A 24,893-nucleotide genomic window follows, 5' to 3' on the forward strand; every position below is an offset into this window, starting at 1 on the left:
CTTGGAAGCTGGTTCCAGACCCTAGCTGCCCTGACCGTGAAGTAGCGCCTCCTGATTTCTAACCTAAACCTACCCTCTGCCAGCTTGTGACCGTTATTCCTGGTCACAAGTGCTTGGGGGAACAGTGACTTCCCCAGTGCCTGCTGATCCCCCGACTAGTTTATAACAGGCCACAAGATTCCCCCCTCAGCCTTCTCTCTTGGAGGCTGAACAGGTTCAGGTCCCGCAGCCTCACCCCACAGGGCCTGCCCTGTTGTCCCCTGATCATATGAGCCAATCAGATCGCGAATTAAGTGTGATGGACAGAAAGACTATAGCTTTTATAATATTAGAATACAGGAATACATTATTTTTTCATTCATTATTAGAGTCATCTATATACCTAGATGGCATAAAATACTTAGAAATACAATTTGCATATGATCATAAAACAAATGCTCAACTATCCTAAAACACAATGACCACCAATTTATTCTCTCAATGTGAATATTCAAACCACTGTTATCAAAACCTAAGGAAGGAGACAAGCTGTGCAATATTCCCTGAACAAATCTAAGTTTTGGCACAGTGACTCTAGGATACTTCCTGCCAAGAACCCACCATGAAAAATGTTCAAATCATTGAGCCCTACCACTTAACTGATAGTCAAAAGGAGATGGGAGAAGGGTTTGAAGGGAAAAATATCTCAAATTCAATCAATTTTACTCCACAGAACTCCTAGTTGGAGACAGATACTGCTTGGCACGTAAGTCCCAAACTATTTAGGAACCCAAAAGCTGATTTACTTTTGCAAGACAGGTATGATATGCTCAAGATGTATGATGTGCTTTCGCTGTAGCATTACACAGCAGAATACAACAAACTGGATTTTGGAGAGAAATAAATCAGCACCTTCTTAATATACTCAGATGAAGAAAAGCTCTTGTACTATTGTTACATGACATTCGGGTACACTGCTCAATTAAGGAAACGGCTCAAACTGTAAACTTTAATGCAGATCAGCAAATCAAGGTGCCAAAATATTTTCACCGATTTTTCTAGGTAAACAAGAGTTTCATGAAACATTATCACACAGCAAGCATGTGGCAGAACTGGGAACAAGAAAGGGCTTTCCTGAGTTCCAGGCAACAGGCCTGACCATGAGAGACCAGACTGTCTTCTTCATTTAAATCAAGAAACACTTGCACTAATCTGAAGGATCAGGCAGAGCAAATAGTATGCAATTATATAGACTGTATCAAAAGGAAGCAGAAGTAAATATGGCACAGAATTAAAGATTTGAATGTTCAATACTAATTGTGATAGTTTTAAAAGGTTTTTTAAACACATTTAAGTTTCCTAGTTTTCACCTTTAAAAAAATAAGAAATATATTGACCTTTGGTGGTTGACTGCTGATGTCCCACAATATTTATACCCCAGCAGAAGACCTCTCTACCAGCTGAGCTAAAAAAGTAACTATAGTAGACTGCTAAGTATCCAGAACCAGATACTAAAAGAAATGCACTATACTCTTGACAGAAGACTTCAGAACAATACGCTCAACAGAAGAAAAATGTTGGGGCCTCAACTTCTGTCTGTTCTATCTGGGCTCTGGAAGAACTGATTGGAAGCTGAGTAGGGGCCTGGAAACACGCTTAGTTCAGATTATGTGCGCAATGTGATTTTTAAAAACCAAATATTTTAGCTGGAGTTTTGGTTGGGATTTTTTTTGTTTCTTTTTAAAGCTATCTACCTGCCAAATTTCAAATTTTCTGCTGCAAAGCATAGAAACACCAGCACTTTCTCCTAGCCAAATCTTTGAAAAGATTACTATTGGCAGGCCCATTCTCCCTTGACATCATTCTTGGAAATGGCTGAAGAGATGGTTGAAATTAAAGAAGTCAGATGCAGCAGACAGCAAGTATGGAACATTTTAGCTGAAACATTTAGTTTGGCAAAGTTATAAGCAACTGGAAGTAAGAACTTCTAAAACAAAGTGTCATGCCACCTAAACTCCCACATACAATATAAATGCACAGGATCTACCTTTGCAATGCACTGCTATAACTCCTTCAGCATTTTCACAAATATTTAGGAATGTTTTGACGATAGTATCGCTAGGTGTGCTTCCATCAGCAAAGAAGAGGTCATAATGCTCAAAACCAGCATCAATAAATCGTTTGGCATCATACATTTTTTTGTTGAGGCGTATTATGGTGGTGACCTTATGTCTCCTGAAGTATGGGAAATAAGCCTCGGGGGCATGATGGGGATAACCTATAGGTAGAAAAAAAAGGAAACAATCTTGAATACTGCAGCAACAACAATCAATACAGTTTTTAAAAGAAGGTATGTTCAACATAAAAACTGAACCAAAACCCAATTCAAGTACAATTAAAATAAAAGTTATGTTTTTTTTACTGCTAAGTTTAAACAAAGAAAAACAGCTAAGGAAATCAGAGTTTGATGAATATTTAAAAAACACCACAATTGATAAAGTTGCTCTTACTCATCACAACCAACTAAGCAACCAGTAGCATGTGGGTCTGTGTCCCCCACCTTTTGTTAAGCGTACCATTTTCAATTTTACTTCTTGAATGAGGTCCACTAAAGGCAATGAATTTGTTTGGTATTATCCAGTTAAAGTCTCCATTTTCTGCTTTCTGAAAAACAAAAACAAAAAAACTTTGTTTCTCAATATCCCTAAATTTTTAGCTTAGAACCACAGAGAGGTAAGGCTGGAAGAAGCTTCCATAACTCATCTGGTCCAGCCCCCAACCAGAGACAGGATCACCCCTATTCAAACCATCCTATGAAAATCCATTATCTAACCTCTTAACAAAACTACACCTTCAACCTTGACAGCCACAAGACACAATACTGTTATTTGCCACAGGTAAAGCAGAAGGACCATGGCAGCTAATATTCTGTTGCTGCAAAGATGTTTAAAATACACACGAGAAATCCAAGGAAGAGGTCCACGAGTCCCACTGCAGAGAAAGGCAGAAACCCCAACAGTTTGTACCCCTCTGACTGCGGGGTAAAATTTCTTCCTAGCTTCAAATCTGGTGATCAGTCTGACACTGAGCAGAGGAGCAAGAAACCCTGGGTTTTAGCCAGGAGCCTCTGGGTTTAAGTCCCAGCAAGAGCACTGGCACAGCCGAGTCAAAATCCCCAGCCTTAGCTGCAGCCAACACCCAATGCCTCTAAAAAAGGCTTGAAAAACCCCCATCTGCACATACCCCAAAATGTAGCATCAGAATGGGAAAAAAACTTTCCTGGTCTCATGTGGCAACCAAAGCCCATAAGCATGGGAAATACCCATAACACAACACAGATACAGCTATGCCTAGATCATCCCTGACCAATGTCTGCCCAACATCTTCCTGAACATCACCAACGATGGAGAGTCCACAACCTCCCTGGACAGTGTGCCTCACTATTCTTAGAGCAAAGAAGTTTACCACTAGCCCATGATCTACTCACTACAGAAGGAGAGAAAAGGTATTTTCCCCTCACCTTTATGGCAGCCCTTCCAGTATCTGAAGACTGCTATTATGTCCCCTACTAAGCATCTTTTCCCCAGCCTGAACAAGCCTTATTCCTATTTGCTTCATAAATCAAAGCTAAATACAACTGACAGACAAGTCTTGCTTCTGTTTGCTGCTGTTTGCTTCATCAACAAAATATCATCTATTCTTAGTTTCTCTTCCTAAACCAAAATTTGGAGGGAGCATCAGCTACCTTCAAATAAGGCCTTACTTGGAAATGTTTAGCAAATTATTTTTTGAACTCTAAGAGTTCTAATCTAATCTTCCTTTACATTCATCACAATTTTTGCCCTAAAAAGGTGGTATTTATCTATGGTGTGTAGTTGTAAAGTTAAAATTCTACACTGAAGTTTCCTCAAAGAATTGAGGTGATTTTTTGGCTTTGAAATTCACACAATTCAGTTATCATTTCTTCACTACTTCATATTTGTTTCCCTTCATTAAATAACAACTGGTCCAAAAATGGCATTTCTTCAGGTTGCTCATTGAGTTTCCCCTAACAGCACAAACTGGCTATAAAAAGTGGCTTTTGAATAGGAAGTTTTTTTCAGCATCCTCCAATGGTAAAAATCAGAAGTTAAAAAAAACCTACCATGCAGGAAGAACACTCACCAACTGCAGATGCCTCCTCAGCCTGATGAAGGGTATTTATACCCAAAAGCTTGCTAAGAAGAATTTTTCCAACTACTTATGTTGGTCTAATAAGAGGTATCAGGTTTACCCAAAGAACCTTGTCTGCCTATGTCTGTAGATCAACATGACTACAACCTACACCCGTGTATACCTCTTTTCACATTTCTCCTCATCATCTTTACTTTCTACAGTCCTCTCAGGCCCAATCACATATGCACCCACCCAGTTCTGCTGTTTAAATTTAATTTGTATCATCTATTTTGCTCTCAATGCATCTTTATTTAAAGATCTGAAATAGTCTAAAAAACAGAAATCAAAGCTAAGGCTACAAAAATAACCAGTTATATAAAAGTAATCCAGGCAGTAGTAATAGGAAATGGTCAGAAGACCAATATAACAGTAGTACTAGTTTATTTGCTACTTTTGTAAAGCAATGCAATGATGTGACTAAAATATGTAATTCAAAATAACATTTAAATACTGTATAATTTTTAATATTTGGACTAATACAGAATGCTTACCTCATAATGCTCATATTCATCTACATCAAACACATTGAAATCCAGGAAGCCATGTAGCAAAGCCTAAAAATGCACAAAGAAACTTTTAGCATAGAAAAAAAAAACTCTGAGGAAAAAAAATAATTCACCAACATGATACATTTCTGCATACCATTTATATGCCCAATATTTCTACCCTTTCAGAGTGACTTTCAGCATTAACTTCCTTAACTGGACTAAGTTTGATCTAATACATAATGTTTTAATGCTTTTGAAACCACTTCATAAAATGTGACACTCAATCTCATTTGAAAACAAATCTTTCCATTCCAATATGAATGCTAATATGCACAAATGAGAATAAATAAGAACAGTGGGATTTTTGTTTTAATTAACTAAAAACAAATTGCAAGCTGTAGCAGCATGCAATCTTCTTATTAATGGAGTAAGAGAGAGGTAGCAACATTGCTGTGAAAAATTTTACCAAATTTAACTCTATAAATTAGAGGTATGTTCTAGCCACCAGAAGGAGTTGAATATACTGGATTAAGAATAACTTTGGAGACATGAACCTTCCTTTTAATCGTTTGCTATTGTGATGCATTATATCCAAAGCCGACTGAAAAAAACTACTGTACTTACTCAAATCTAAAATAGGGTTACTCCCCCATTCAGCATGGGGAAAAACCCCTTGTTTTAAGATTCTAGTATGGGCCACGCAAGCAGCTGCTGTTGCTATGCATGGGACCAGGGCGGCTCATGCGGCAGGCAGGGGATGCATGAAGCAGGACAGGAGTGTGGAGGAAGAATGCAGGGGAAGCACCGGGTAAGGAAGGAGTACAGGAGGGGCACAGGGAAGGGGGGTGAATGTAGCAAGGAGGGCATGGGGAAGGGGCACACACAATTCGGGGGTAGCAACTGTGGGTCTGACTCCAGTCCTGACCCGGACTGGAGCCACAGCCACTCCTACTGCCTGGCCCCACCGAGTGTTCTATGCCCCTGGCAAAGCCAGAGCCAGAGCCAGAGCAGCTGCAAAGGTAAGTAAGCCTATCATATTACTAACCTTATTTATTGCATGAAAGCAGTCAAGCAGTGTTAGATGAAAACTGCAAGTACCAAATGAAGCATCCCTGTAAAAATACACACACACACACACACACACACACACAAAAGTCAATGGACAGCTGAAAACCAGTTACTTGTTAGCTCAAAAGAAATGCACCATTGCTTGAAGTTGTTTTATTGACATTTTATATTAACACACATAATATTTATTATTCCAGCCACTTCCCTCCTCCCAACCTTTGCAGAAGTGCTGCTTTCAGCTTTTATGGGGAATGCAATGCTAACCAAGTTGGGGAGGGGGGATTTAGACATCAACATTTCTCAGCAAAATGTTTATCTTGCTTGATAAAATTTATGAATTGCACTTCCAGCAAGGTCTGTATACTCTAGGGATGTGAACAGTTAAACATTTAATTGTTCATATATTGATAACCAGTAATACCTTACTGATTATTACTTAGCATGAGGCAGAGAGCTGTCCAGCAGGAAAGCGGGGGCAGGGAAAGGGAAGTGGCATGGTGCCTTTGAAGATGGCAGGGCAGGCAGGCAGGAGGGAGGAAGGGAGGGGGGACTAGTACCTAGGGAGGGAGAAGCAGGGAGGGCAAACTAGTACCCTACTATGGCAGGGAAACGGCAGGGGAGCTCTAAGGGGCTTGATCCTTTTGATGGCAGCACAGCCCCAGCCCCTTTTGCACCGTCTGCCCTGAGGCGTGCACACACCTGCTGTTGGCAACAAGCAGGGCCAGGGTTCCACAAATCCTGATGCAGCCTCCCAACCACCTGCAACAGCCAGCCTGGGCTCTAGGCAGGGCTGCTTGCGCCAGGTGGCAGGGAGGCTAAAAGCGGCTGCACTAAGGTCGGCGGAGCGCTGGCTCAGCTCATTGCCAGCAGTGGATGCACTGGTGCCTCTGGGTAGACGGTGGGGAAAGGGCCAGGGCTCCACTGCCACAACAAGGATTGGGCCTCTTGTGGCTCCCATGCTGTTTTCCATGAGGTATATGTGCATCCTCTGCCAGCAACGAGCCAGGTTGGAGCTCTGAGGACCACAGTGTAGCCACTTTCAGGCCCAGCCCTCAGACAGCCATGCACTGGCAGCCGCAGTGGGAGAGAAACTTTCTCCAGCTTGCTACTGCCACCCAAGGCTTCACAGGGACTGTGGTGGGGCTTGCCGCTGCTGCCTGCAGCTGGCCTGGGTCCCCAGGCAGCCACAGGCAAGGGGGGCTTTCCCAATCCACTGCTGCCACTAACATACAACTGCCTGGGGGCCAAGGCCAGCTGCAGGCAGCAGCAACGAGACCTGCCACAGCCCTATAAAACTGCAGGTGGCAGCATGGGCTGAGGGGTTTTCCCAGCTTGCTGCAGCCACTTCAAGAAAGAGCTAGAGTACAGATGGGGGCCTGTTTCCAGTAGATGCATGCTACTGGTTAACTGTTTAACTGATAAAGTTAGGGGAATTTAAATGGGTACTTAATCATTTACATCCCTAGTGTACTCCAATTTCTTAGGTATTGTGAAAGATTTAAAAAACAAAAAACATGGTAAGATATATGTATATGCAGATGACCAGATTACTTCCTTCTAACAACAGTGTTTCCTAATTTTTAATTTATTACATGGCAGTTAAATGAAAACAAGTCTCTTATGTTGAAGCATCAACCAACTAAATATTTTAAGTCTTAATTTAGAAAATGCTCTTTATTATACAACTATTTCTTCAATTGTGGGGAAGGAAAATAGTTATTTCTGTTACTTTTTAAATCCTCTTAAGCTAAGAACGGAATGCTTTCTTAGTACAACATCAATTGGCAAATGATTGTATGAAACTGCCAGCCATAGACTTGCAACTGATTTAAGAAGGCTCAATCCTCTGCCAAGTTAAAAAATAATAATAAATCAAGAAAAAGTATGGCTTAAAATTTCAGGATACAGTCTAGTGCAGTATCTGGCAGTTATTCCATTTTTCAGAAATGCAATAAATAATTTATGACAACACATAACACTTCTTCTTCCTCCTCCCCCATTCATAGACACTATCCTACAAAATGTGCCCTTGCTCTTCTACTAAAAAGTTAAAAGCAGCAGCTTAAAATCAGTGACACTTCAATTGTACAATAATACCATGCAGCACAAATTGGACGAAATTACCGCTTTTTTTAAAGTCTCTTCCCCGCTCCCCCAAACTCTTCTAGATTGTATTTATGTCTCACTGTAAACTATACCCCTCCCCCACCAACTATGCATTTTGAAGCATTGGGGTGAAATAATGTCATAGGTTATAACAAAAGTGTTTTAATGTTCTGAATTAAACCGGTAAGAACAAGAATTTTAGAGGTCTGACTGCTGACACTCCCTTTTTGCATATCCACTTCCCTAGCTGGTGTAAAAAGAGGAAAATGCCAGGGGAAGGAAGTAATAGAAACTCATTCAGGAAATTGATAGCAGGATACAAAAAATTTCTTCACAAGACATTAACAGAAATCCCTAGGCTATTATAATAGTGACTATGTACAGAGAATACATATATTCTTGGATATGAGAAAGGAATTGCTTTTTTAATGCGGACATATGAGCAGAGCAGAAACTAGAGCACCCTTGTAATTCATAGCTCTCTTTAGTAGCCCCTCTACTTGTAATCAGATTTGAACACTGGGCAAAATCCTGGCTCCGCCAAAATCTGTGGAAGCTTTGCCACTGACACCTGGATTTCACCTTTCATTTTAGAACCTAAATACAGTTTCCAAAGAAGAGAAGAGAACTATTACTTCCATTATTGGAACTCTACAAATAGATGAAAGTCTTCCCAAAATCCTGTCACTGTCAAGAAGAGAAAAAGAACATGACAGGAACTGAAAAACACTACAGAGAAACTTTACTGTTTGTAGGAAAGCAGGAAAACAGCTGCTATAGTAAAAAAAGCTTAGTTGTTGTAATTAGTAGATTACTCATCCTGCAGCAACCACAATTTTGAATAACAGATCTGATTTCTGCATTTTTTTTAATTGTTCCTTTGACTTCTAACAATTTAAACTGGCTTGGTACCTAAGATGGCTAGAGAGAAAAACTGAGAAAGTTGCTTGTCTTCATGACCTATCAACCCAGTTCAGCTGTCTGATAAAATAACAGATGTCTATAACCTGGAGTTCCTAGGTTTATATAAACCTCAGGAAGTGAAGCAACCACAAAAAATTTCATTCCACACACAAAAATGCTAAATAATTTAGCATTAGTTAGTTTGGTAGCATATTCAGTAAGTTATAATATCAAAAGTATGGCAAATCACAAAAATATCAACACAGTGTTTGACAAGTGCTTAAGAGAGTGTAGTTCAACTAACGTTTTACATTTCAAATGTATTAACATTGCAATTTGCTTTTTTGGTGCAAATCCCAGCAAAATGCACAACAGATTAAAAGAACCAGTGAAAATAAACATGCAGCCTCATATATACAGTTCTGCTAGTGCACTTCTGAGGCAAGATACATGATTTTGGGAAGGGGGAGGAGGGGAAGGGCAGGGACAGCAGGCAATATATTTTTATTGGACCAACTGCATGGTTGGGAGAGATTTTAGATAAGCTCTGGAGCACAAAGTACTCTTCAAGTCAGAGAAAGAAGCAGATGCAGCTTATGCTAAATACTGTTCACAGTTACCTTACCTTTTACTTTCTTAGACCTGGTCTCATAAAAGATGTCACCACCAAAAATATCCTTTATTCTTGCATATTTCTTGGACCATCATAGCTACACTATTACTCCAACATTATCATTGTCATATGCCTGTCATTTCACTACCTGACCTCCTTTCCAGTAGGAAGTTCCATATGTGACAAAATATACAGCAGTCATAACCAAAGGACCCAAAATCAGCAGTTCTGCACAAGATTCATATTTTCTCACAGACCAGAATGCATAAACCTTTTATATTTACCTGAAAGGAAGGTAAGAGATGGTTCCAGACAATAAGAGCCTGTACACATTCTCTGGAGATTCTCTCAAGTATATTATCTGTTTTTAGAAGAAGGAAAAGGAAAAATTTGCAATGGTAATTTTAAGTTCCATAACAATCTCTCGCAACCAAAATGCCTTTAAAGACATATGCTCACTAATGCCATGCAAGCATGGCATCAAGAACGAAAAAAATTAAGCAGATGACGCAGTGAACTAAAATAGAGCAGATGCCACATAATATTATGCCAATATTAGCAAGAATATGAATTAATCTATCTACTGGACAGACTTTCAGGACTTTTGTGAAGTTTCAGTTTCCCATGAAATTGCTTGCAACACTTTACCTACTAAATACTTCTGCAGTATGTCTATGAAAAGGCATTACAGAGAAAAGAAAAATTTAGAAATATTAAAACAATATTAAAAACTAATATTTTAATCTAAGGATTTTTATTTTCTCTCTCATACCAAAATAACAACAAAGTAAACATAACCAATCTACTCAGCAGGCAAAGATGAGTAGTAGTAGCGAGTGGGTGTTTTGGTCCTCCAAAAGCTGAAGTAGATGAGTGCAGCAATCCAAATCTTGCATTTCCTCTACTGCACAGCCTGAACAAACACTGGGTTAAAACAGTGTTTGTTATTAAATCCAGATGCCAACAGAAGAGAAAAACTGCAGACTTGAACCTCAATAGAAGCAACAAAACCTGAGAACGTAATGAGGGCAAAATATTTTTAGTACCAAATATTAAAAACATTCCACTGTCAAAGGAACTTGGCAAAACAAAAATGTCAGCTTGACGAAGCCCTAGTTCATTACAGAGGTCTTTAAAACTGCTGGGAGACTCACCCATTGCTGTTAACTATCAATGAGGAGTCAAACCACTCACTGGTTTTGTTACTGGTTAAACAGGACCTGCTGACAACCACTGCTGTAGTAGGTCAGTCTCCCAGTGTTAGTGCCCTTAGTATGGTCCAAGTTTAATATGAAACATCACACCAAAGAACTGGAAGTTTTTCCCCTTATGAGGAAATATCTGCTTTTTCTCATTAAAAAGTATTCCACGGGCTACCTTTGTAACTAAAACAAAAATTGCCATGTAACAACTGTCCTTTACTGAGGTAAGAATCTTCTGAATTGTTCAACTGATAGTTTATATAGCTTTTCAATAGTGCAAATAAAATCTAATTATTTTAGGAAGTTACTCGGAATTTAAAATGTAAAAACAAGAAGCCTGTAAAATTTAAATTAGACAATTAATATTTCTTAGATGAATAGCTTCTCTATGGTTTCTGTTCAAATAAACAAAGATCTACTTAAAAATGAACTTTCCTCTCAAAGTTAAAGACAAATCTAGGCTCATTTGCCAGTTTTAATTTTCCTTTTTTCTTTAGGAAAAGTGGGTGTTGCCTTACAATTATGTTTATCCAGGCTGACAGACAGCTTGAGTCATCTGTTTTAGCGTAGCTCTGAATTTAACAAATTATTTTCCATGGGGATAGGTGATTAAGAGTAGGATGTGAATATGAACTGGTAACAAAGCTGGAAGCATTTACACAAAAGAAAAAAAAAAAGCCACCCCCCAAAAAACCCCTATACCAATGGTTTACCTTTTACCATTTTACATTCTGACCTGACCACATACAAGCAGAATAACCAGAAAAATAAGTGCTATTGCTAGTAGGAGAACAAAATAAAAATACAGCTCTCTTCATATGAACCCCAACTTTACATAGTTTACTTCTGGTCATTTAATTATGCTAATTTGCATAAACAAAGTTTAGTCTCCAGTTTCTCCTGAATGCAAGCATTGTTCAAAAGCTACTCCTCAACTACTATTCTCTGTTAACTACCTAATTAGTATTCCCAGGACTATACAGCTTAAACACCATACTTATTCATTACGTGGATTGGAAGTGTAGGCTGTATTCCAAGAACATTCAATCCTGCTTTGGTAAGCATAGGCTACACATCCGGTAACACTACAAGTGCAAGTTACTGTTAACCCAAGTAGCAGCAAATGCCATGCACTGCAATTTGCAGTCAGTCAAATACACTAAACATAAATAAAATAAATATACTAAACAATTTCCTTGCCCCCAAAAGCTTACAAAATTTACACATAGAATGGTACAAGCAAACAGGAAAGCTTTGTCCATGCTACGGCCTAATCCAAGACTAACTGGTGGCCTACAGGCCACATGTAACCCTGTTTGGCCAGCATTCTCCATACTGCTCTGACTGCAACAGCAGCAGGGGACTCCAGGCTGTTACCTCCATCACAGAGGGTAGGGCAGTGTGGCATGGTGTTGTAGACAGTGAAGCTGGGATCACGGTGCAGCAGAATGCAGGGGTGGCAAAGAAGAACAGGTGTGGGGTACAGTGGCAGAGGTATCTACAGTGTGCAGCCTGGGGTCCCAAGGCTCACCCTGATTGCAGCCTTTACTGATGCAGCTCCCCAGCTGCTTAGAAATTGGACAGCCCTGGCCTAGTCTATACAAACAGAAGGAATGTAGCTTACACTGTCTACCCTCCTAGCACAGATGCAGTGTACAGTAGAGTGTTTTTTCAGTATCATAGCTTAAACTTTTTCCCTGAACAAAAGCTGTAGTGACAAAAAGAAATTAAAGAAATTTTTTCTACAAAGATGTTGTTGGTGTAATAAAAGATATCATTCTCTACTACAAGTCTGTAGTGACAAAAACACTCTTTCGCCAGTACATCTACAGGAAGGCTCTGAAAATATAGGAAGGTCATTAAAGACAACACATTATATCCTTAACTAACATTACTATACCAAGAAGTTTAAGCACAGACTTGTCACCTGAGAAATTATATTATTATTAAAATAGTACTGTAAACATATGCACACAACACAATATCAACATTTATCATAGACAAGGGCTCGTTTCAAGTCCAGCATGATTATTTTCCCTGACAATTCTTAACTACACTGAGCATTAGCACATCTAATATTGTGTCAACTGAAAAAAGATGTCAGTTTCCAGGACAGAAACCCTAAAGGAAAAAGTATAGAGCAAGAGTGAAGTAATATGGAGCACAACCACTGAAGACAAAAGCTATGAAGGGACACTGAAGCTTTTTCATAAGCTTTTAAAAAAGAATAGTTTTGATGCACTTTATCTGGGAAACTGTTTTATATGTAACTTGCTGCAGTCACAAGACTTTAAAAAACAAATCATATCCATCTCCAAGTAAAAGGCTATTACAGAACTTGGTTAATGTAGGAAAAATGATATTATGACCTATTTTCGAAGCAAAGTGTTTCAGTGTTTATAAGCAAGTGGAAGGCCACAAAGTATTTTTCTCCTATATAAGGAAAATAGCTTGGCAATAACACCATGGAGGAAAAAGCAGTCAAGGTGAAGAGAGGCCAGACACATGGTACTGAAGACACTAAATAACGGATGAATTATGGAAATATTGTAGTGCAGCAGATAAGTTTTTATGATGGCAGGGGGACAGTATAAACTAAAAATGATACCACAGATGAGTGATGGCTAAAATTTCAAATGTTTAGAATGTAATTTATTGCTTATTGCTTATCATTCAGGAAAAAAGTGTGGCTAATTAGTGTGCTAGAAAACTAAATCAGGCCCTCATAGCTTATCAGGGGAGCAGCTTTGTAACAAGGCAGTTCTCACACATTCCAGAAATAAGAGGTTTTTTTTCTGGGAGTAGAACGTGTCTTGGGAAGAGAAGCGGTCCCATCTTCCATGCATTCAAAAGATAAGAGCGCAGCTGCAGGAGCTAGCTTGTTGTGGTACCTAAAAGTCCCAATCAGGGATGGAAAGATTCCAACTATATGATCACATCTTACTAGATGCCTGGCATGTGAACAGTATCTCCACTGGTTGGACAAGATACATTGGACTGGACCACCAATGGATGAGCACCAAAATAGGTGCACAATGAATGAACTAAAGGTATAACACTTCAGAGGAATAAAGGGAGCAAGTGTTCATCGCTTGGCAGCTTCCTCCAGGCGAGACCACTGCAAACTAAAGCAAGAGACCCTCAAAAGACAGTCACATGCTGGCCAGATGTCTGTCTTCCTGCCTGCATCTCTGGGGCAGTGTATGGTGAGAGCCTTTGCTTGCTTGCTTGCTGATTGTTATATGCTATTACTGTGCATCAATAAAGGGCTCCAAGTTTCTGACTGGATATGGTGTGACTGATCATTTTAGGGATATTGCACCCTGCCCACAATGGAGTATTGGCTGTTAGTTCTTAAAATCAAGTCAACAATGAGAATTTGGAAGACAAGAAAATTGATACGGAAACACAAGAGTGTTCCCCAGAGGCCTGGAGAACATCAGTTCTGACACCACTGAAGATGGCAGTGCAACACACAAGAGGAAACCCAGAAAACAGGCAAATATATAAGAATGGGTAGAGAATGAAATGGTGGAACTAGCAAAGCAGGTTTGCAACTCAATAGCAAAAACATGGTTTGCTGAATCCATGGCAACAAATATTCTGAAGAATACAGAGAAAGCAGAAAAAAAAAAGATTGAAATATGCTGACAGAAAGACCAAGTGCTGCAGGAACAGGCGTAGCCCAAGGAAACCCTGATGAAGCACCAGAAAAGGCAGGACAGAAACTAAGGCAATGAAGATGCAGACAGAAGTGACCTCCCCACTGTAACTGAGAACACTTGGCAGGAAGCATTCTGAGTTACAACCATCTCCTGGAACAAACAGAAGAAGTTCACTGCTGGTTCCAGGGGGGTTGGGAATTTAGCTGCTGGCTGGGAACTTGCAGCTGGTTTTTCCTAGCAATGGCCCCTACTCTTTCCCAGCCTGTCCCTGTTTCAGAATAGGAGGGGAAGCAAAGGGAGCAGAGGGAGCTCATCTAAGTTGCCGCTGGGTACCTTAGACATTGGACTTGCAAACATGATTCATAAGCCACACCCAGAAAATTCTAATAGGAATTCACAGTGTTAAAAACATTCTGACTTGTTATGGTCTGAGTTTTTTGCAACGGAAGAAATGCTCTATTAGTTTTCAGTAATTTTTTGACTGTAGAAAAATAGGAGCTGGTATTTTCCAAGGGGAGCCTTGAGTCAAGGTTGAGAAGCAACCCACAAAAGGCTGAAAACCACTCCTCTGGGGTTAAAGGAGCCAAAATTCTGGAGTTCAAGAGGAAAAATAAAAGATGAAAATGGTGGTAAGAGGAGTGAGGACAAAAAAAGCATGGAGACAGAGGTCCCAACACATTTTGGGACAGGCACCGCAAAATACTAGACCAAAAAAGCCCATGAGAGCTGAAAATCCGTGTTAGAACAGACTAGCTTTCACCAGTGAAACCCCGAGATATGTTCTAGGATTTCATTAACTCTTAAAAATAGCTACTTTTTGTGACATCTGTACTTTCACTAATGTCAACAACAATACAAAATATTTAAAAAGGAGAGAAGAGGTTACTGAGAATTTGAAGTAACAACATCATCAAATGCAATTTTAGAAACAAGGTATTTAAGGACAAGAAATCATACAAAAATGAATTTGGAAACATTCCTTACATAATTCTGTACACATACAACGGCACAATTTCCCTGGGATCCCCTTTTCAAGCAGGCAAAAGCCAGTTGCTTATTTAAAAAAAAAAATAAGAAAAAAAGGCTACTAAAATAGAAAAAATTACTTGCACAATGGACATATCTGTTGCTCTGCTCAAGAGCACACAATAAAACTTCCACTTCAAAACCCAGCAGGGATTGGTTTTATTAAAAACATTTAGAAGGGTTTTTAAAAAATATGCTTAGAATAGCTGTCAGTGAAATCATTAGGACCCAGAATAAGCACTTTTCAATCCAGAATAATTATGTATTTGCCATTATATTGAATTATCAACACTAACATTGAATGTAATCATCTGAAATTCCATTTTGGCTTTATATGTAAATATCAGAAACATCCTTCTGGCCTAAAAAAAAAAAAAAAAGTCAGAACCTTGTGATTAGCAAGGGTGATACTGGTGTGCTATTGCTAACACCTATTTCAATATGGGCATCATTTTCTAGTTAAAAAAAACCTATGGGATGTAAATTAAAGAGGGAGACACAGAAGAGTTTATTGTGAGTACATGTGCTTTTCCACAGCTGTTCTCAAACACCAGTCTGGATCTTGCAGTCTTTTCTACATAATCCTGTTGGTACTAAATTGATTAAATCGGAGAAAGTATAGTTCTATATGATCCGTCTCCTCCCCAGCCAGCTTTGTAGGAAAATTTAGAATCTACCACTGAATGAAGGAGAGAACAACTCTTTTACTAGAACTTGTTAGTCTGTAACTATCTTGGGACCAATAGTGCTTTCAAACCACAGCCCAAGTATTAAATGTAGTTTTCCTTGATTAACAACATGACTATCAAAAAGGAGATTTTTGAGAGTGAAGAAAGGGAAGCTGTCTGAAAAGGGCACCTTAATATTTAATGCATGTGATCATCGAAACAGATTTTACCTTGTTCTGTAATATCACTATACATATTTATGCTTCAAGGAAGATTAGCTTATTTACCAGTAAATAGCCCATTCTGAACTAGTTAAAAATTGTGCAAAATAAACTGTTTGCATCCCAAAGACACAAGTCTTGAAATGTTTGAACATCTACCCCCAAATCCTGGGTTATAAAATCTAGTTAAAGGCTGCTACATAATCTTACAGTTTATAAACCACAAGTTAAAAAAAGAGAAAATAATAAGATTAATTTCAGCTGCCTGCAAACATTTTATGAGTCACTTGTTAAAAATCACTTCTCCAAATAAGCATTCTAACAGCAGGAAACTGCAATAAATAACAAACCCCACTCTGAATGTAAAAGCTAATATATTATGATACTGATCCATAAATTATTAGCATTAAATATTTATATTGCATTAAAATTTCTGTTTGCAAATACAGAACCTAAGTTCTCAGTTGACTAAAATTTAACTGATAGTTTTTCACTTTAATATTATTCTTACAAGAAAATATTCAGATTGTAGGAAAAAGATTAAAAATACATTGAAAACTAGCCTATGAATAAAAGCTAAATCTCTTACATTAAGATAAAACATGCAGGTGGTCAGTCATAGCTAAGTGTCTCTTATTACATGCATGTGCACAAAAATATTAATCAAAACAGGTCCAAGAGCAGTGACCCTCCCATCTCTGGCACCTCATCTAGTTCTTTCTGAAAGAAAGGGAGGGGGGAAAACAAACCTTCAAAAACCTTACAAATGTACAGGTAAGCCTAAGAAAGCGATTACCTGAGGACAGATTAGTGAAGAGATACTGGGATGTACCCCAGCTTATGAAATGTCAAAAGGGAAAGGCAGCAGAAAGAAAGGCATCCTAGAAAACAACATTGCTTCTACCAAGGAGACAGTCTGGAAAGTACATTAACAAGAACCACCTCGTAAAGACAGAGGAAAAACTGCCACCATGGTAACTTTAAAAATAATAATAATGATAACTGTAGGCCTATCATAAATGACAAATTCTGGAGAAGAAAGACTAGTTCAGGCAGCTTTTACTTAAATGAATAATAAGCAAAGGAGTTTTTATATTTCTGCTCCACTTCCCCTTTCTCTCCACCCAACCTCCCCCTGCCCACACCTCACCCCTCCCCTACAGAGTCAACTCCTTTCCATACTCACTCCTGGCCGGAGATAAATCTCTCTGCCACACTAAGAGAGAAACTTTACACAGAGTGGAGCTATTGTTTCCTACAGCTCTCTCCCCTTCTACCCAAAATAATGTCACACCTAGGAAGTGGACACTAGTAAATTAAGAAAGCAAAAACAATACTATGGATCAGAATGGGTGAAGGAAACACTGCTTACCCTGAAGAAAGAAGGTGAGAAAATAGACAAAGTACAGAGATGAGTCCTGGAGAAGGTGACCTGAATTACAGCAGTTCTTGGGGCGGTACCCCTGGAGGGTTGCCCTCCAAGTACATAATTAGTGCCAGGCCTGAGAAAAGAAACACTGTTACTAAGTCAATGCAGCAAAAGGGATAGGAGCCAAGGTAGGTGGGGCATGAAAAGTAAAATTTGTTTCTTAATACAATGAAAATAAAATGTAAAGAGGCAGCTTTCTTCATCCACACACAAGTCCTGGTGAGGATTAAAAGAAACCATTGTAGAGATCATCTCAAAGAACCTCTGCTGGCTGTTAGAGTAAGGCCAAAAAGAGCATAGATGGCTTCCAGATAAAACCAAATCTGGTTTTAACAATTAAGAGCAAAGCTTTAAGAAAATTAAAGCAAATACTTTAAACCTCAGGACTTCTTGTTTCAGTGCAATATACTTTCTGTGCTACTGAACATGCTTGATATGCCTTAGTCCGATATGGTCAGACACATGTATACCTACTATTCACTTTGATAACTTCAGTGAAAATTTAACAGACTATGACATTATGTATAGTAAGTATAGTGAAGAACCAGCAATAAAAATAATTAAGGTGCCAAATCATGAAATTGGGGCATTTATTGTTAAATACGTTTATTTTGTTGGAAAAAAATTAAAACTTTGCTCTTCATGTTTAAGACGTTTTTACAATGAAGAGCCCCAGTTCTTGAGCTAGACTTGGTACGTCAACACATACCTATAAGGGAGCAGAAGAAACAGCATTTAGCCTTGAAGGCTTATTCAGAAACTCTCTTAACTGATGATAGAAGAAAGGCAAGTTAAATGATGGAAAAGCATTTTAAAAACCACCAGCTGTGAAGAATGGGAACCCAGTTTTGCTTGTACATGTTTGTTCACCTCACCCCAGTTAACTAGAACTTTAATACTTGCTTTAAAAAGGCAGAACAGCATTGTTTCAAGAGATTTTTCCCGTTTCTGAAAAAAATCCAAAAGATAGATGTTGCTACCATATGCACTGACTCTTAAGCAGATGTGTTGTCACATCTGCTTATGACTACTCATGATGCAAATTGGCAAGTTTCACCTTTTGTTGAAACAGGTTTTAAACAACAGAGTTTCCAATTAGTATTAAGGGTATAGTACTCGAGTGCTTACTTGTGTTTAATTTTAGACATTCAACCTAAGAGAAGTACCAGTTAATTGCATTAAAAATTCTACCAAGCTGTGTTGACTGCTCTCTCAATGCCAATCTTCAATTCATTTTTAAATGCATCTTCTGCAGAGATATGGCTTGTACTTCAAATTTGACCAGTCTTTAAAAGCAGTCACTCAACACTCACAAGACTAATAAATATGACCATTCCACGAAAAATGTTCCCCATCAGCTCTCAAAAGTCATAACCACAACAGTTTTTAAAACCTACTTGTAAGGGACTCAATGTCCCTCCAGCAAACCTATGCTGCTACATTTACTGGTATCTGAGAGGAGAGATTAAGTATAACTGTTTCACTCCTGTGACCTGGCAGGAAATTTGAGATGGCAGGAATACCATTCTTTACATTCTTCATGTAAAGCATTTAAAAGGATTTTAAAACTTGAGTATTTGGAACTCACTTATTTAATGACAAGATAGTGTAATAATGAAAACACACCTTGGTTTGCATTCTTTTCTCTTACAGCAATTATACAGGGCTCTTCAATTCACTAACCTCCTCTGCACGCAATCCTTCTCCATGCAAACTTTTCCCTTCCCCTGCCTACAAATGTGGCCAACACATTCCCCCAACTGAACATAAGCCACTCAACTGACAGAAGTCACAGCCCCACCATGTTAACCTGAGAAAAGATCCAGCTGATAGAATAAAAGTAGAAACTGCAATTCAGTAGAGGAGAAAAATGGGATCCACCCAGTAGCACTTCTGCAGGACCTAAAACTGTACAATTAAGACCTGCTCCCATTTGAAAGGCACTAGGATCAAGGCGATGCCTCTCCTCCCTCTGCCATGTGGTATTGGAGAAAGATTGCTAAGAGGCACCACCTAGACTAGAGACTCTGCCCCACAAGTACAGAAACAGCCAAAAAAAACAGAACTTGTGGACATGCAGAGAACACTGTACAGTTATGACTGAACTTACTTTTCTGCTCTGTGTTAGCTGACTGTTTGCACCAACCATTCCACCCTTCTCAGTACCTTCACTTCAACTTCACTCCAAACCAGCCCCTCTCGTCCCATTCCCTCTTCTATACCATTTCAAAAAGTCATGCAACTATTGTGACATTTTCCTCCAATTAACTTTATTCATGTGTTACATCCCTTTGTGCCCATCTTATCCATTTAGATAATAAGCTCTTTGTGACAGAAACAGTTTACTACTCTGTTCAGTGCCTGGCATAAACTTCTACTCTCAGTTCACCTTAATACACGATTAAGGATAACAACATAGTCCAATATTTTTATGCACATTTATGTAAGCGTGCCCCTCCACTGTACCCTTTGTATGCCATGGGTACTGTATGAATTATGAGGTATGATTCTTTAATTTTAAGATCAAATTGCCACTAGTTTTAAATACTTCTGCTTTTTTTTTTTTGCCATGCAAGACTATAGCTCTGCTACACATAACAAATATTACATGCACTCAGTTCAAAAGCTTGCAAAAGAAGAAAAGAAACAGACCACATCAGAAAGCGCTCTCCTTTTACTTTTTGGCATAGTGTAATCAACTTACTTTTAAAGATTACATTTTGCTTAATCTGTGGCTGATGTTATTCAGTTAGTACCCTAACTGCAAACAATTAAGCTGAAGCAAGGTATTCTGCATGTTTCCATTCTGTTTTAGAATGCCAGGGACAAGAACATTAATAAACCCTTCTGATGCTTCAGTTACTGAAAAGCTGACACTGTCAATTTCTTTTATTAATATAACTGGATGGGCAATTAGGAGAGATCCCAGGCTGCAGGAAATGGACTTACTCCATAATGCAAACCAGCAGCAAGGAGACTCCCAGAAATGCAAGAACTACATATCCTCCCAAACTAATAAAAACGGAATGACTCACAGCTGCATGAAATCTGATCTCTCAAGTCTCCAGTAAGATGAAGAGCACATGCTTCTCACCCTACTCCTTAGTTTTAATCAGTAATAAAAGAGAAATGCAAAAGTCAAGAAACAAAATGAAAATCAAACACAGATCAAGGCATAGTTATTGGTCTGCAGTACATCACAACCTCCTCAAGCACTGTGCATTAGTCCTTCACTGTAAGTGTTGAAATTCTTACTAAACGTTACATTTTTTCTGGGAGAGGGCAATATAAACCCAGAAAGTTATAGGTTTTCCCCTACACAGTCAAACACCTGATAACATATCCTCCAGCACCCTTGATACTCCAAAGCATCTTGTCCACTCTGAGCACATCATACATGGTCTTCTTGGTTGCTCTTAGTTCTATCTAGAAATTCCAGCAGGAAAAGAACACATTCCCTAATATATAACTCTGAAATAATACATTGTCTCTTACAAAGACATAACAGTTGTCCACTAGAAAACAGAAGAAATGGGATCAAGGATCAAGAATTAACCAATGTTTAAAAAAATGAAATTTATAAAAAGATCTTGAAAATGAAACAGACACGCACTTTTAAAAAAACAATACCCTTAAGTGACTTTGGAGCACACAGAGGCTTTTGCAAAATCCTCAAAAATTGTTATGAAGCATAGGTGTCAAGCCTGCAAACACCCTTCCCCCACTCTAATCAATTTGATGGGAAAGAGTTAAGATAATTTTCATGCGAAAAGCCATAGCAAGAAGCCATATTCTTACCTTCAGAACCTTTCCCACCACACTAAGAGGGAAGGTATCACTCGGTACTTTAAGAATTGCATGTAGAAGAATAACAAGAAACAAGTTACTTTATAGTAAAATGTTAAATACTTACTGCGTAAGAGCCTATGAGGAATGCAGCATTGGCTTGCTTTTTCTGATCAAAGCCAGTATAATGAATTATTTTCTTCCTTATCAATGTAAATGACTGTATCAAGAAATGAATAACAGTATTATAATTTGGCACTCTGGATTTAAAATCTACATGGCCTGATACAATTTTTTAAAATGAATGAAAAAGAAAAACCAGCCAAAACAAATGGCCTCCTCAAAACTGAGGTTTTCAAAATTACATTTCAATCATTCCTTTCCTGACCAAGACATAACCAAGTACATGTGCAATCGTAAGTAGTACTCAGTATTCTTGTAGGATCACATCTGTAGGTATAGCATAGTACCAATATAATATCTACCATATTGATAAGCCAGTTACACTCACCATGTTATGCCTTAAGTGAATATTAAAAAGAACCCTATATATTTCACTAACAATATGAAAGATTTTATGATGAATAAGTAGAAGGCAGTTAGATTTTTTTTGGTATTTTCTTTAGTCATTTTAAGTGTTACAACATATTTAACCATTTGAAAGATGCACTTAATTTAAAACAGAAATTTAAATTTAAATCAACTATTCAAATAAATATAGTTTCCACTGTAGTTAAAATTGATCTCCTAACCCCAGCCCTGTGCACTGCCAAATGTTTTCCTGTTTTAAAATGTTCTATCTGAGGCCTGTGTTGTCAACCCATTTTCAGGAGCCCTGGAAATAGACAATGTTAATATAATTTTCTTACAAAGCAGCTCCTGGCAGTTTACTCTTTGACCTGAGCTATGTTGCTATGACAGATGTTGAAAGTTTGAGCTGGCACAAGCAGATATGGCTCCTTCATTTGTATCCTTCTGCAAACCCTATTTCCCCCACTACTTCTACTGTTTGTGTACAGCTCCCTGGGGGACGAGGCAGAGTGTAGGGTGCTGACAGCTGCAGCAGGCAGCTCCCACCCTCAGTGCAACATAGACTAACCATATGAATGGGAGGTCTGAAAATGATCCTTTAAGTAAAGGCCTTCTCTCACTCACCTTCTCCAGCTTGCAGTTAACTGTATCCCAACTGTACTCCCCATCTTCTTTTACCTAGCTGCCAAGGTCCCAGAGGAATTAAGATGGGTCTGCTCTCTGCATTCCTCTACCCCTGAACTGTTTTGCTGCGATATCATCTGCTGCTGCCCCAGGTCTCCCTTTTCCTCTCTGTCTCTCTCTTGTCTTCTTACAGCAGTTGCTGCTTCTCTCTCTGCTGAATTCAACCCTGGCGGCAGTTGGTGACTATGGGAATCAGCAGTGAAGGGAAAAGCACTAGAGAGCAGCCCTCAGCACAAAACTAGGCAGCAGCAGGCAGCTTGGAGCAGCTGCAGAAGTGACAGCAAGGGCAACCTGGTTGCAGCCTGATGTGTTTCACTGTACCTTCAGCCCTAGCTGCTTTATTTGGCCTACTGTTCCTTTAAGGCTGCCAACCTCTCGAATACAATTTATTCACATTTTTTTTCTGAACACAGACTTCTGTAAAGTGATCTGCAAGCAAAATAAGTATACATTTTCATACATGATCAAATCTGTTCATTGTGCCACAAGCATTACAAATGTATCCAAAGCAGGTAACTCGAGTCCAGCTGGCACGTAACTTTCTTTTAAACAGAGAAATCTCTGCATCTTGCTACTACTGTGTTACCTACTTCCTAACTTTTCATAATTCAATTGCTATGAACAGGCAAGCAATAATTACAAGTAAGGATTTTAACAAACTCTTTAATTTGGCTAACAAATTTTGTACATCAACCCCTGTTAAAATTTGACCAAATTCAACTACCTTTTAAATTGATATAGGTCATTTTTAACTTAGTTGTTTTGATTTATGGAGATACTGGCACAGCAACTAGTTGCTAATCCATTTAGAACTAGGTACTTTTAATCCTGAAAAGTACTGAGGACTGCCTGTGAGAAAACAAATAACCTCATCTCCTAGAATTAAAAGTACTCATTTCCCTTTCAGGACCAGGGCCTAAAATATACATTTTAAAGAGCAAAACACAGCTTACTACAGGAGATGGTGTCAAAATCTACACACACAAACAGAAAACAATGTACAAAAACTGAACAGAAGAAGAAAGAAGAGATCAGTTGCCTTAGTCTCAAGCCAAGCAGAAGTCAGGATAGCGTAGCGCCAGAGACTGAACCTCACTGGTTCAGTCTAAGGTGCTACCCTGTCCTGCCTTTTGCCTAAATAGAAGTGTGTGTTTCACTGTATGTACCCTGAAGTTCACTAGAAAATGAAAGATTGCCAAGAAGGCCAAATTCCAGAAAAGTCTCTCTCCTGAAAGGCATTAACCACAAGAAAGTTTCTTACTAGAATCCCAGCAGTACCAATATTTAAAAGTTAACTGTTTTGATAGTATATTGTCTTCCAAGCAAACAGTTCTCTTCCCCTCACTTCCACTATCCAAACTCCTAGAACAGAATTGTACACTATATTAATCTATATGACAAATCTCACCAAGAACCTAAATATCCATCATGCACTTCAAATAAATATACATCTTTTCTGAGTAATTTATAGAGATGACCACACACGCTGATTTCTATTTAGTACAACTAAAATGAAAACTAAAAAAAAAAAAAGAAAAGAAAAGGTTTTTTTTTTACCTTTAATTTCTTATTTAGCTTGCAACAATATCTGTAAACCATAGCCAGATTGAGTGGTCCAAAATCTGCATAAAAGCTTGTTGGGGAAGAAAAAAAAGAAAAGATTTTGCTTGTATATGCAGTATAGAAATGCATTTAAAAACCCATATTCATCAAATGAAGATTATTATTAAGTACAAATACATATAAAAACACTGAAATGCCTTTCTTGAGTACAGTGAGAGTATGCGCTAATTCACTGGAGAAAACACAATTTTATAGTCTTTCTTCTTTTTGGTTTTTCTACACACAAGAGCTAAAAAATTGATAAAATAAGGACATTTTCAAGGTTTGGAAGTTTACAGTAAAATAGTATTTTTGGGCATCACATCGGGAACTCTTGATTTTAATGACAACACAAAAGCAGGTCTTTAAAACAAGGTCATGAATATATTCTGAAATGTTTCTGCTACCAGAAAACTATCAAATGGGCATTTAAAAAGTTCTACAGAACTAATCTCCAAAGTGCTCAAAACAAATCAAAGCATCTAGAGCCTCTGTTACATGTACAAACCTGACAGCATATAGTACAACTGGTAGAAGCTAAACAGAAGGTTTTAACTAAGGACATGCTTATTCATTACCATCCAGGTACAGCATAAATGACTTTCATCATCTCATCTGCAATTCAATGTGTAATACTTTTTGACCTCCAACTTTTAAAGAGAGAAGTCACCTTTGTTAATTTTTGAACTACTGTTCTAGGAAGTTGA

At 38.5% G+C, this 24,893-nt stretch overlaps 1 protein-coding gene across 13 annotated transcripts in view; it reads right to left on the reverse strand.

Moving 5' to 3' along the window:
• Window positions 1–24,893, reverse strand: part of CDC14B (cell division cycle 14B) — a 76,494-nt gene that overhangs the window by 39,366 nt on the left and 12,235 nt on the right. For all 13 annotated transcript variants that reach the window (XR_002104650.1, XR_002104651.1, XM_019554856.1 and 10 more), the window contains exons 3-9: window positions 24,142–24,217; window positions 21,497–21,589; window positions 9,657–9,733; window positions 5,728–5,794; window positions 4,686–4,748; window positions 2,556–2,643; window positions 2,027–2,257 (exon numbers count right to left, since the gene is read on the reverse strand). Coding sequence is in view for 11 of the 13 variants with exons in the window: in XM_019554856.1 (XP_019410401.1) it covers window positions 2,027–2,257; window positions 2,556–2,643; window positions 4,686–4,748; window positions 5,728–5,794; window positions 9,657–9,733; window positions 21,497–21,589; window positions 24,142–24,217 (695 nt within the window). In the remaining 2 variants the exon portion in view is untranslated. The remainder of the gene's footprint in view (window positions 1–2,026; window positions 2,258–2,555; window positions 2,644–4,685; window positions 4,749–5,727; window positions 5,795–9,656; window positions 9,734–21,496; window positions 21,590–24,141; window positions 24,218–24,893) is intronic.

Source organism: Crocodylus porosus, unplaced genomic scaffold (genome assembly GCF_001723895.1).
Source record: "Crocodylus porosus isolate Cpor-Errol unplaced genomic scaffold, CroPor_comp1, whole genome shotgun sequence".
Lineage (NCBI taxonomy): Eukaryota > Metazoa > Chordata > Crocodylia > Crocodylidae > Crocodylus > Crocodylus porosus.